Source organism: Amblyomma americanum, chromosome 1, assembly GCF_052857255.1.
Source record: "Amblyomma americanum isolate KBUSLIRL-KWMA chromosome 1, ASM5285725v1, whole genome shotgun sequence".
Lineage (NCBI taxonomy): Eukaryota > Metazoa > Arthropoda > Arachnida > Ixodida > Ixodidae > Amblyomma > Amblyomma americanum.
This window is the reverse complement of record NC_135497.1, coordinates 163,686,663-163,700,673: the sequence shown is the minus strand read 5'-3', so window position 1 is coordinate 163,700,673 and position 14,011 is coordinate 163,686,663. Positions and strand designations below refer to the sequence as shown.

The 14,011-nt window shown below is 43.4% G+C and overlaps 2 protein-coding genes across 2 annotated transcripts in view; both read right to left on the bottom strand.

Annotated features, from left to right (window-relative positions):
• The window catches only part of LOC144114625 (uncharacterized), an 89,270-nt gene that overhangs the window by 24,627 nt on the left and 50,632 nt on the right, over positions 1-14,011 (bottom strand). The window lies entirely within an intron of this gene.
• LOC144136743 (uncharacterized) overlaps positions 5,317-14,011 on the bottom strand; it is a 9,874-nt gene continuing 1,179 nt past the window's right edge. Inside the window, exons 2-4 of the mRNA XM_077669329.1 lie at positions 11,654-11,802; positions 8,113-8,254; positions 5,317-5,441 (exon numbers count right to left, since the gene is read on the bottom strand). Coding sequence (XP_077525455.1) covers positions 5,431-5,441; positions 8,113-8,254; positions 11,654-11,802 — 302 coding nt within the window. The 3' untranslated portion in view covers positions 5,317-5,430. The remainder of the gene's footprint in view (positions 5,442-8,112; positions 8,255-11,653; positions 11,803-14,011) is intronic.

Here is a 14,011-nt window from a genome sequence, read left to right as displayed (position 1 = left end):
AGAGCACCTTTAATACATTGAGGGCTTGGGATGCTTTCTTTTTAAGGTTGTTAAGGTGTGGTAGAAATGTGAGTTTCTTGTCAAAAGTGAGTCCTAAAAATTTATATTCTTGTTTAATTGGTAGTGTTGCTTGATTCAAGTATAGGTTGGGATTGAATTGTAGGCCTCGTCGCAATGAGAACAGAACAGCTACTGTTTTTTGAGGAGAGAACTTGAACCCATTTATCTCTGCCCAAGCAGTTAGTTTATTTAGTGTGATTTGTATTTGTCTCTCGCAGGACGATATGCTGGAGGAAGTGCATGCTATCTCTAGGCCATCTACATAAACCGAATACATTATGGACTTGGGTATTACTTTGGCTAACGAATTCATTTTTACTACGAAGAGTGTCGTGCTTAGAATGCAACCTTGGGGTACGCCATTCTCTTGGGTGAAAGTCATGGAGAGAGTTGTTCCTAGGCGGACCCTAAATGTGCGGTTAGCCAGGAAGTCGTTCAAGCAGTTCAGCATCCTGCCTCGGATACCTAGCTCTGCTAGGTCGCGGAGGATGCCGAACTTCCACGTGGTATCGTATGCCTTCTCCATGTCGAAGAAGACCCCGATACACTGCTGCTTGTGGATGAACGCCTCCCGTATGGTGTTCTCTAGGCGGACAATGTGATCGGTGGTTGAGCATGCTTTTCTGAATCCACATTGATATACATCTAATAGTTGCCGAGATTCGAGTACAAAGGTGAGTCTAATATTTATTACACTTTCAAAATATTTAGCAATGCAGCTGGTGAGGGCTATTGGTCTGTAATTGTCAGGACTTGGTGGTTTTCCGGGTTTCAGAAAACCCGCTTTCTTCCACTCCTCAGGTATTCTGCCAGTCATCCATATTTTATTGAAGAATTTTAACAGTGCCTGTACGGCAGTTTCAGAGAGATGGGCAAGCATATTGTAATGCACATTGTCTGGGCCTGGTGCTGTCTTTTTACCGGAATATAATACCCTATTTAATTCCTGGAGCGTAATAGGCTGGTTGTAGTCTTCCTGCATGCCTGCTCCGAATGGAAGTTTTTGTTTTTCAGCTATAGCTTTGTGTTTCTGGAATGTGTTTGTGTAGTGGGATGACCTTGAGACTTCAGCAAAGTGCTCGCCCAATAAATTGGCCTGTTCTTCCAACGATGTTTGTGTACCGGGTGTTGTCAAAAGCGGAAGTGTGAAGGAAGTATGGTCACCAGTGAATTTACGAACTTTGTCCCACATTTTCTTTGATGGTATTGAACTATTTATAGAGGACACATATTTCTGCCAGGAGGTTTTCTCAGCATTCCTGCGCACGTACCGCGCTCTTGCCTTGGCCCTCTTAAAAGTGAGTAAGTTCTCTGCAGTGGGATACCGACGCAGGGTGCCCCATGCTTTATTTTGCTGTTTTTTTGCAAATGTACATTCTTCTGTCCACCATACTTTGTGTTTCTTCTGTACGAGTCCTGTTGTTTGTGGTATAGCGAGTGTTGCAGCAGATATTATGCATGTAGTAAATCTTTCATTAATTTCATCTATGCTGAGGTCTTCAGAAAATTCTTTATCTAGAGTGGCACTTTCTGTAAAAAGTGACCAGTCGGTGAGGTGAAATTTCCAGCGCTGTGGTCTTGTGGGGATGACTGGAGTGGAAGACGAGAGCCTGATGACAGTGGGCAGGTGATCACTTCCCAGAGGATCATTTAAAACATCCCATTTAAAATCGTTAAAAAGCGACGGTGATGTGAAAGCTAAATCAAGGAAGCTCAGTTTTGCTGAGCTTGGGCAACAATATGTGGCCTTTCCTGTGTTTAAAAGACAGACATTATTCGAGAGGAGAAAATCTTCGATTGTTTTGCCCCTAGAGTCACAGCGTTCGCTTCCCCAAAACGGGGAGTGAGCGTTAAAATCGCCAACTACCAGATATGGCTCCGGCAATTCATTGATCAGGTCTTCTAAATCTTGTATTGTTAATGTGATGTGTGGGGGGAGATATAAAGAGCAAATTGTTATTGTTTTGTAGGTAACGACGCTAACTGCAACTGCCTCAAATTTTGTGTAAAGTTTGATTTCTTGAGCAGGGACGCCGCTTTGAAGGACAATCGCGACGCCTCCCGAGAGTCGATTTGCCTGCTCGCGATCGCGTCTAAAAATGTTATAATGTTTAAGGATATGCACATGTTGTGGACCAAGATTGGTTTCCTGAAGACATAAAACTGTGGGTAACATTGACCCTAAAATATGTGTTACGTCGCTGTAGTTCCGCATAATTCATCGACAATTCCACTGAATTAAGAAAGCCATGTTTATTTTTGGGGTGAGAACGCTAAGGCGTTTACTTATGCTCAGGGCCCGTTATGAGGGGTCTGTCTTTTTTTCGCTCAAGAGAGCTGTTCCGCCGCTGCAATGCGGGCGGACTGGGAGTTGTATCCATCACCTCGCCAAAGGTGCTAGAGGACCGCGCAGCCGCGGTTGTGTTAGTTTCAGGCCTCCCCTGACGGGGGGAAGTCCTGCGGGATGCCGACCCATGGACCGGAGCTCCCTGCTGTGACAATGGCAGGGCAGCTTTCGCTGACCCTGCCTGGGGCGTGGATGGCCCTGCCATAGGCTCGGTGGAAGTGGCCTCGGCAGGTGCCAGAGTGCTGTGTGGTGCTACGCCCCTGCGCACCACATCAGCGAAGTTTGGTTTCGCTGTGAACGAGAATGTGTTGGTTAGTGCAAAACGCCTCCTGGATTCTTTAAATGAAATGTTTTCTTTGGTCTTTATGGTGATAATTTCTTTCTCCTTTTCCAGGACGGACACGCCCTGGAGTACGCAGCGTGGTCTCCTTTGCAATTTGCGCAGCGCAGTGCTGCGTCACATTCCTCTGAATTGTGGTCCTTAGAAGCGCATTTCGCACAGGTTTTGCGGCCGCGGCAACTCTGAGAGCCGTGTCCGAATCTCTGACAGTTGAAGCATCTGCGTGGGTTAGGAATGTAGTGCCTGACATTAACTTTAAGGTATCTGACTTCGATAGTTTCAGGTAATGTGCTTGTGCTGAATGTGAGTACCAGGTGTTTAGTATCTATTTCCTTGTTGTCTTTGCGGAATTTAATTCGATAGACATATGTGACATTTTGGTCGCTGAGACCTTCTAGCATTTCTTTTTCTGTTAGATGAATGAAGTCGTTTTCTGAGATGACACCACGGACGGTATTGAGGGATCTGTGGGCTGTTATGGAGACTGGGATGTCTCCAATAGAGAGAATGTCTGAGATCTTGGAGTTTTGGGTATGGTCACGGATTTCTAGTAATAAGTCGCCACTGGCCATTTTCGATAGCTTATATCCGGGGCCCAGTGCATCTGTTAGGCACTTTGACACAAGAAAGGGGGATAGTATTCTTGCCTGCTTTCCTTCTACTGTACTATGTATGACATGGAACTTTGGGAAGGTTGTTTTCTTTTTCGGGAAAAAGTCTGTTGCTTCGTTCCGCCCTCTTTTCAGAGAGCGATCAGGTTTTGAAAGGGGGGGAGCCATAAAGAAAATTTTGTTATTCGGTCATGGTGCCAGCAACCCACCACGGAGTCCAACAAGGGGACGGGACAGGAACTTGAAAGCAAGTCCTGCCCACGCCAGCTGTACACCTCAACTATAACCAAATATAACTCAACTCAGGGTAGTTGGTCACACAAGGTTAACCCTCGCCGCCAGGAAAACAGGAAAAACCAAGGAGTGAGTAGGATATAGGAGAGTTGTGAGACAGAGATAGGAAAGTGAAAGATGGAGAGGAGGATTTTTCCCGGTCGTGTCAGGCCGGAGGTGCCGTCTGCAGGAAGCTGGGGCCAAAGTGGTGTGTTGCCTCCGCCAAGGGGCCTTAAGGGTCCAAACGCTCGGCATCGGCTCAACCACCAGGATCCCCTTTTCCCCGGACACGGCGATGCCACGCACGGCGAGGCGCGGGTGCTCGGGTCCGTGGTGATGCACAGTTCACCATCATCCCCTTGCGGGGATGTCCCTGCGGATGCTCGGGAACCCGCGGTATCGCCACTCACCGTCGCGACGCCTGCAAGCTGCAGGCGCCCCCCTGCGGGGGAGGGATATTGGAAAACTTCCATTCATGGTCTGAGACAGCCAGCCAAATGAATTCCACCCATTCTTATTCTAGTAAGTTCACTCATGTGATCTGGATCTGTGGTCACTAAGTGCCCTAATTACATGTATTCCCTTACCACTTCCAGCACCTCGCTAACAATCGTAAACTGCTGTTCACTTCCGAAACTGTACAACATTACTCTCGTTTCCTGCATGTTAATTTTTAGATCAATCGTTCTGCTCTAAGCAACTGATCGTGCTTTGCAGTTCATCCCCTGAGTGATTTAGCAAGGTTAGGTTATCAGCAAATCGCAGATTACTAAGGTATTCTCGATTAACTCTTGTCCTCATCTGTTCCCAAACCAGGCCTCTCAACACCTCCTGTAAATAGGTGATGAACAGCATTGGTGAGGTCGTGTCTCCTTGTCTGACACCCTTCCTTATTAAAATTTTATTGCGGGTTTTATGGAGGACTACGGTGGCTGTGCAGCCCTTATAGATATCTTCCGGTTGTTTTACGTAAGGCTCATCTACACCCTGATTCCATAATGCCTGCATGACTGCTGGCTCGGGTTTCGACTCAGTCGAATGCTTTCTCATTATCTATGAAGGCTATATATAGGGACTGGTCAGTGCGTTGCGTGCGCACGTGTGTGAATACCTATAAGAGTACACCAGTTGATGTATATAACCATCCCTAAAGATGACATTTACCATGAGCAGAATGACGATTACTGGGTGATGAACCTTAATTAAGCCTACCTCTTAAAGCAGTTTTAGGTCATTGCCTCCTCAAGTTGCTTTTTAGTGCTTCCTCGATTGATAACATCTCCTCGCACTGCCAGCTGGTGCACTACTTGGTCATATGGCACACACACGCATCATATCCTCCTCACATGAAATAATAGGATACTAAAAACGTCCACCTACGTAATGCTCCACAGCAAGCAAAGTACTTGCATATACCAGACACTCATATAATCCAGACTCGAATATGCACATGCAATGAAGAACCGTCATCAAGTATGTATCCAGTCAATGTATTACAGTCCCTTCAACGCCACGCTACTAAGTTCATAGACTCATAATATTCTATGTGATGGCAGCATCCCTTAACAAAGAAAATAATCTGGCCTGTGAATCTCGCTGTCCATCACCATATCTTTTGCTTATTTCATATGTTTTTCCACAGCTCACCTCATTATGTACCATATCTTGTTCTGCCAGCCAACAGATTTCACCGTATATCCCATTCCTTCCCAGTTGCTCCCATATGTTCCTGCAAAATATTCTTGCAGCATCTTCTTTCCGCAGCAAAGCTGCTGACTGAAATGGCCTTCCTCGAGACATCACTGCTCGTCTAGATGGGAAGAAAGAAGTAATAATTTATCATTCATGAGAAAAATATTGATATCCTACTCCCTATGCAATACAGTAAAAACTCATTGATACGTAAAAAAAACTGCAAGAAAAACATATTATTCGGGAAAACATGATCCAAAGCACCTAATTTTTTTTTAATTTGGCTGTTGAAAGATGTACAAAAACATTTATTGACAAATTCACTTCACAAAAATGTCAGAATTTCTTGGCACAGGATCTGAACATATCCTTTTCTAGCGCTCGCAGAATCCAGTCCGCATTTTCGCTGTCTTAAGCTCGGAAGGAACTTCGTAACGCATCCGGTCCGTCGGCGGCAACGACGAAGGTAACAAAAATCTCTTTCGCGTCAATTTCGGATGCTTCGCCCCTTTGCACCTTAGTACTGCGGGTAAGCCACCGCAACATCACTCGAAAAAAATTGAAAATTGGTTTTTGGGATAGGAAATAGCGCAGTATCTGTCTTACATCTCGGCGGACACCTGAACCGCGCGCCGTAAGGCCTAAGCGATGAGATAAAAGAGGGACTGAGTCAAGAAAGAGGTGCCGTAGTGGAGGGCTGCGGAATAATTTGGACCGCCTGGGCACCTTTCCTTTTCGCCTCCATCGAAACGCGGCCGCCGCGGTCAGAATCGAGCTCGGGTACTCTGGATAAGTAGCCAAGCACCCTAACCACAGCGTTTTAGCTTTTAGCTTGTAGAGCTGACGTTCGGAGAAGCCGTACGCGCTGCCACACTAATTCAGGATTGGTCATAGCTTATGACGTCACAGCATAGTCAACCAATGTGAGTGAGGTATGACGTCAGACATGGCCAAAGAGTCGAGTCGCATGCATCCGTCTCGGAGCATCTTTCTTTTTAAAAAGCGCTCCTTCGCCGCTTCTCTATCCGCCTTCCCCAGCTAGTTTATGCCCCATGTCAGATGACTCGACGCGCCAACCACAGAGCAGTGGAAACGTTCCACATGCTGACTGTTGCGCAGCTGGCACTGGCACCCCACCAGCCCGGCAAACCCCCGAGTATGATTCAGAATCACACGCCATGTCATGTGACAGGGTGCATGACCTGGCTGGGGGGGGGGGGGGGGTAAAGAATCGGCGAAGGAGTGCTTCTCAAAAAAATTGTAGTTATTGTAGTGCTAGCGAATTTCACACAATTGAGAAGATCAGTACAACTCTTAACAATTCACTGTAGGAGTGTGGCAGATACTTTCCAGCCACATTGGGAGTGCAATGGTGCGAGTTATAGGAAAAAAAACACCCCTAGGGATGTAATTTTCTTTACAGACCGTATCCATTTTACTTTGCCAAGCTTTGTCCCCAATTTCGCAAAATCGGGAAGATATGGCTTCAGGTCTCCTGAAATGAAACTTTGAAGTAATGCTAGACCTGTAACTTTTCTTCTTACTGCTAAGGACTGTAAATTATTCTTTAGAATTAATGCACTTGAAGAATCTGTCCTTCTATATTTATCATAAATAAAATGAACTGGTTTTCGCTGTACACGCTCCAGTTCAGCACTGTCTTTTTAATTATGTGGATCTCAGACTGCTCCTGCACATTCAAGTCGGGACCTAATACAAGACTTGTATTCCGTGATTCTAGTGCTGATGGGAGAATTTCTAAGTTTTCTTTTAATAAACCATAATTTTTTCATTGCGGATTGAGGAGACATTAGAGCAGATGTGAGGACCAAGTAAGTTTGTTAGTGAGGGTTACTCATAAGTATTTATAGCTCTCCACTTCTAAAATAGAAAGGCTGTAAGGTATATAACTACGTTGCCTGGGAACTTTTTTCCTTGTAATTTGTAACAATATGGTTTTATCTTTGTTATTATCCACACCCAAGAACACTCACCGTTCTGTGATTGCTACTATGGTTTTTTTGTAGTGACAAGTATAGTTATAATCACTTATTATGTCATTGAAAACAACACAGTCATCGGCAAACAGCTTTACAGATACATCCTTTTCAATTTGTGCTTGTGGAGTTGCGAAGGAGAGCTAAGTGACTTTTAACGCTGTCGTTTGCGGCTTCCTAAGAGTTGGTTAGGAGTTTGCAATTTTTGAGCAGCATTTCCCAGACCCGGCCCGCTCGTATGCATGTGTGTCGCTGGAGTTTATAATTTATGTCGCGTCCCCGCAAAAACGGCTCTCTTGAGTGCTAGCGCAACGTTTTTATTTTTGTTGTTGTTGGCGGCGGCAGCGGTGGTGGTGGTGGTGGCAGTGGTGGTGGTGCTTCGCCTCCTCGCACTAAGGAACCGCAGAGAAGCCACCAGGGTGGATGATTGCCGCTGCATTTCAGCTTTTCATGTCGCATGCCCTCATGTTTGGTGCACTTATATGTTTGCACGTGTGCGGGTTGGTAAAGAAATGTATTATGCGACCACAATTTGTCAAAATATGAAACACAGAAGCCGGAAAAGCATGTTATCCGCTAACATATTCACCAGAAAAAAAAAAACAAAAAAAAAAACAGTGAAACTGTATGGGAGATTTTTAATGTCCGTGACTCTGAGCGTACAAACTGGTAAATAGTACGAACTGGGAATGTATCAACGCGGTTTTGCTGTAACTCTAAATGGCGGGATCTGTCGAAATAAAATGATACTAATATGATAAAAGATGGTTCTTAACCATCTTAAGCACACACCCTGCAAATCACAGCCATAAGCTGTAAAAGCACTTGCAGCTGCATCATTCTGATAGGTATGGCTTTGTCTTGGGACTCCACAGATTCTATGTTGAACTAGGCAGGATATGGCACTCCTCCTCATTCCAAGCCTGTTTGCTGCCTGTATTAGGAAATGAAATATGTACAAAACATATAATGAAAATAGTTTTAAGCATTGGAAATAGAATGATGATAACAGTAAGAGCAAGTAATTCGTAAGGTTCACCTCTTTAATGCTAGCCTTTGTCCTTTCAAATTCAAAGGACAATGTGGGTTGTGCAGACAAGAGTCTGAATGGTGGCTCCTTTAGGTTGCATTCATGAGCAGAACCACAAGTGTCTCATATTACCTTAACTGTTATGATCATAGCATATTTACCGTAAAAGAAATGTTAACACTGAGTACAAGCCCAAGTTAGCTATAGAAGCTTCAGAGCTGCGACCTTTCAGCATATTCATGGTCCATCAAAGTAGTGGAGCAGCTAAAGAGATTAGCTGGAAAAACAAAAGTCCATGGTTCAAAACTAGGCAGCATCAGCTATCTTTCTCATCGAGGTGAAACACAGATATCAATGTATATATTACATTCAGCACCATCATCAGCAGGCTACACAGAATTTTTCTCCTGCCTTGCCTACTATATTTAAATTTCTCACGACACTATTGCCTTTGTCCCTTCTACAAACATGTATCTCTGCACACGCCTATTCTAGTCTTTGCACCTTTCAGGCTTTCTGGATGCTTTAGTGCTTGCTGAGTTCTCTTCATGTTAGTACAATTTTTTACTTTGCATAACTACCTTGCACTTATAAATTTTGATGGTTCTGCATATTCTACCTTATCTGAGAGGTCTGAGACTTTCATGCGTTACCACTTCATAGTATGATGCACCTTGTTTCCTTGGAGAGCTTGCCAATATTCTACCTAGCTAGCGTACCTCCCACTTCAACTGAGCACTGCGGAATTATGCTGGGAAGGCCATCACATTTACCCTCTTCATGACAACTTTCCTCCACAATTTATTCAATCCAGGCTGATTCTAGACGTCACAACTGTACAGTCACTACACCTCACCTCCTCTAGTTCTTCTACATCCTGCATGGTGCCATGAAGGGCATTCATTGTGAAGTCTATTTCATTATTTGTCTCCCCACTCAGTCTCTTTTATGTTTATTTCTTTTTTGCATGTTTCTTTCCAACTTCCATACTTTGACTTCGAAGTTGCCCATCAGTACAGTGTAGTGCATTCTTACTTAATTTAAGGCAGAGAGGTTAACCTGCGCTACGATTCTCTAGTATCATGATCATCATCATCAGTCTGACTACACCCACTCCAGGGCAAATGCCTTTCCCATGTCTCTCCAATTAACCCTGTCCTTTCCCAGCTGCGCCCACCCTATGCCTGCAAACTTCCTAATCTCATCCGCCCAACTAACTTTCTGCCGCCCCCTGCTACGCTTGCCTTCTCTTGGAATCCACTCCATTACCTTTAAGGGGCAGTGGTTACCTTGCCTTTGCAGTACATGCCCTGCCCAAGCCCATTTCTTCCTCTTGATTTCGACTAGGATGTCATTTAACACGCACTTGTTCTCTCACCCACTCTGCCTGCTACCGGTTTATTAATGTTACACCTATCATTTTTCTTTCCACGGCTCCAAGTATAAGGCTAAGTATAAGGCATAGTATAAGGCTCGAAAGTTACAGCTTAGGTTTACATACTATTTGTTTATAAACCTCTATTTCCCTATTTTATTCATCACTGATATGGCATCTTTACAGCTCCTTTTAACCACCTTGCCAGTTTGACTGGGTGCTGGTGCATAGGCTCGCAGTATCTTCAACTTTCGCTTTTTATTAATCTTGATTATAATGACAACCACCTCCTTATGTACCTGTTATTTAGTGTATGCATTGCATCAGTCCTTATAACATTGTTAAGCACTGTGAAGTCCCATTCACTGCCCGATATTGTTCAAACAGAACAATTAGGCTAGCCTCACTGGATAAGATTCTTGCATTAAACACTGACAAGTTAAGTTTCTCGTGGGAACTTTTATAAAAATATCTGATAGCATTTCGGGACAATCAGTGGTACCGTGGAGCAGCTTGTAAAGAAAAGCAATATCCTGCTTTTCTCTGCGCTACCAAAAAATAGGAAATAAGTGAGATGCAACCATGAAAAAAATGCTCACTAAGTGAAGAGCTATATAAGCATGCTCCCTCCACAGAACAGGAATTGGCCATTAATACTGTACTTGGCTGCCACCGCCGCCTTTGTGGATTTGTGAGTTAACCCTCGGCCCTCAGTCCCCAGTGGCTGTGGATGAGCTGACCAAGGTGGCGGTCATGCCTCCGATGTAGCGAAAGGTGCTAAGAATTGTTGGATCCGGACAGGCAGCCATCGAATACAAGCCTGAGGAAACAAGCTGTCTTTTAACGAAGACACACTGGCCATTGTAATCTCATCAACAGACTTCTATGTCTGTGCTACTACAAGTATACAGATTGTGACATTTATTTATCTTATTTGTTATTATGATTTTTCTTGTAGTGCATTGATGCTTTTTCTATCTATCAGCACATAACTGGAGGTGGCTGCCACTATTATTACGTTTTCATTGCAATCTTTACTTCTTTCGCGCACTATTTCCACTGTGTCATTTAACTTCCTGTGTGTATCATAGTGGTCTTCTTTGTGCATTGTAGTGCTCTTCTTGTAATGTGCACCGTCCTTGTAGGCTGCTGTGCTGTTGGCTTGCAAGTGAAAAAACAAACAAATAAAAAAATAGCCTCACTGACCCTCTGAGTTGTTCATTACGAATAGGCAGCACACCATGTGCAATTTCAGCCCTGAACAGACTTTTTTTTATATGTAACCAGTGGTTGTTTTCAAACATTTGAAAGCAGTCGCTCCTTCACATGAGGCAGGCACTATAACCAGTGCAAGGTGATATCAAGTGCAATTAAAACCGCTTAGGAAGCCTAAAATATTCCAGAGCCATCAACTACAGAGCAATTTATAGACTAGTTGCTGCTTCGACATTGTAAAGACCAAACTCATTATTTCTCTCTTTTTTACGTTGTTAAGAGGCTCTTCACATGGCTGCAGTGGTTTTAACACTTTACCAGCACATCATAGCTGAGTTATACAGAGGGGCGTAATAAACAAATATTAATGCCATTGAAACTTTATGGTGCATTAAAAAAATAGACATTTGCTGCAAGTTGACAGATACACACTTTCATGAAATCATGAATCAATTCATGAATCAAGAAATTGTAGCTATCTTCCTCAGTAATTTTCGGACATATGTATGTCTATGCCTGAGGATCTATGCAACACAAAACAGATTAAACTTCATTTACCAGCATCAAGAAATCTATGTAACCACACAGTACAATTCTTTCAGCTCCCAATTCTAAGTTCAAAAAACTGTTAGCAACTATGTAGTACCATAAAAAGTTAGAATCCATGGGAGTGGCTGACGCAAAAAATCTATGCCTAACATTCCATAGCTCACCTTTTGAACACAGAAATGAATGAAACAAGTTGTACTGTAACATCTGCTCCAGTGGACGAAATTTGTGGCAAGTGTCTCTGAAGGCATGATGTTTGCAATGGCTCTGGCATATGTGGAGACTGTTCCTTGAAAGCATTTTTTCCAAGGGCCTGCATGACCAGAGATTGTACACTCTACACGGTGCTCTAACTGCTTTGACAAGCCCACCTAGACTGCACACTGTATGCAAAAACCATCAATAATATCCACACACAGAAATCAATGCACACAATATTGCAGACAAAAATGCATCATCACTGCTTCTGCTAAAAGCACACCTGCCTTATTCTTTACTTGTGATGGAAAAAGTGTGCCATTTCTGTTGGTTATTATTTTTCAACAAGATTCATAACATAGACACAGTCATATGAGTCATGTGCTTTCTTATAAAATGCATTTCAAGCAAAAATATTAGGTTCTGCAGTGTAATTTATAATTCGATACAACATTTGGCAACATTTGGAACATCTTTCTGTTTCAGCGCAGATGACACGAGTTTGAATTGAGTGGCTCAAATGATCAAATCCATTTTTTCTTGGCAACAAATACGCCTTTTGGGGTTGGACAAACACCAACATGGCCAAAAAGAGCCATAGAATCAATTCTTATGGAGAACAAAAGTTGCAAGTTGTTGTCTCTGAAACAAAACCAAATTGCTGAAAATGTATAACAAAAAAAATTATTTACACTTAGTCTGCTTATGAGCGGAAAAGCGAAAGCAAAAAGCCTTTCCATGTCCTTTCTCCCTTCGTTTTTATTCTTTTTATTTTCTTCAATTTTTATATTTTTCTTTTTTTCATTGCCGTTTTATTTCTATTTTGTAATATTTTATATTTTTATTTCCCCCACTTATTTTTATTTTGCCTTTCATACATTTTTTTATATTTTTTTGATTGACAGGTGGGGCGGACATTTCGTGCACACGTTTCCTGCGAACAGGCCTTGCGGACACCCATGAGCCAAGGCTTTTGCCTTAAAATATCAAATTTCAATGCCTAAAATCTACACATAAACACAAAGCACAGTTTCAGCTTGAAAGCTTTTCCAGATGAAAAAAAAGAAACTTAACTGTCCAGGCTCACATGCCACAGGAGCAGTTTCTTTATGTAAAACAGACGCAGGAATGCAACATTCCCATTAAAGCAGAAAAGTGTCTTCTGGATATGACCCTACAAGGAATAAGAGCAGAAAAACATGCCTGCTTCACTCCAGCAAAGATGCAGTACTTAACAAAAGCTGAGTGATGCCCGCAAAAATAAGCGAGCCCATAAACGGCCATCCTTGCACGAGTAATATTTTTATTAATCAGCATAAAAGTTCTTGCTCACGATGTTAGTGGACTTGTTGTATGCTACCGGTGGGATTAGCCTTGCTTGTCGGCCAGCAATTGCTCCACCGTAGCGTCACTTATATGTTAATAATGACCAAAAGACCTGTCGGACCTGCCCCGCATTGCGCACAGTCACTTATAATAGTACATATTCCACTCCCGCAGTCACCATCTATGCAATACAATAGCAAGGCGGGCGAGTTGGTGATACATATTTGAAAAATTACAGCGCGGAAAACGGGGAGAGTGCCTTGTGGTTTTAATGTTTGGTTGTTGCTTGTTCACTTATATTTGCCTGTTTGCTGTCATTAAACTTTAGTTGAGAGTCAGCGCTTGTCCTGTGTTTTCTACCCTTGAAGTCCCCATTTTCCGTGCTGTAACTTTTCAAATACCATCTATGCACATATGCAGGATGTGCACTCACACTTATTCATGTTGAGTCAAATGATATGTCAGTACTAGGGGAAAAATTCCAGACTATCTCCTCATCAACACTTGATTTAAGCATGACATGCTTTGGAGTATCGGCGTATCATTGGTTAGGTTTGTTTATAGACACGGTGCTAGCCGCCTTCTCTCAATCACCTCCCTGGCGTGGCTCACTGCTTAACGAACCCGTTCAGCAATGCTGAAATGGCATTACTTTCCACCGGCAATGTGTACACTACCGAGGGACATCCTAGGCATTTCTAACAACGCTCTTGTCGAACGTGGCAAAGAAGAAAAGCACGAATGCTTGCGCAACACCCCCAGAGGAGCAGTCACGGATGCATGCGAGGTGCCCGATTGCACTGCCAAAGTCTGAACAGGAATGCAGAAAGGTCATCTCTGCAACTTCGGGGTCATTCACTTATACTGGGCACAGGCGATATCGCGATGCTGTTCAGTATCAATTGCATGTTCCTGGCTGTCCACAGCACGATGATCATTGCAGACCTCCGAGAAACCGTCACAAGGCATACTCAGTAATGTGCGTATGGACGTATGAA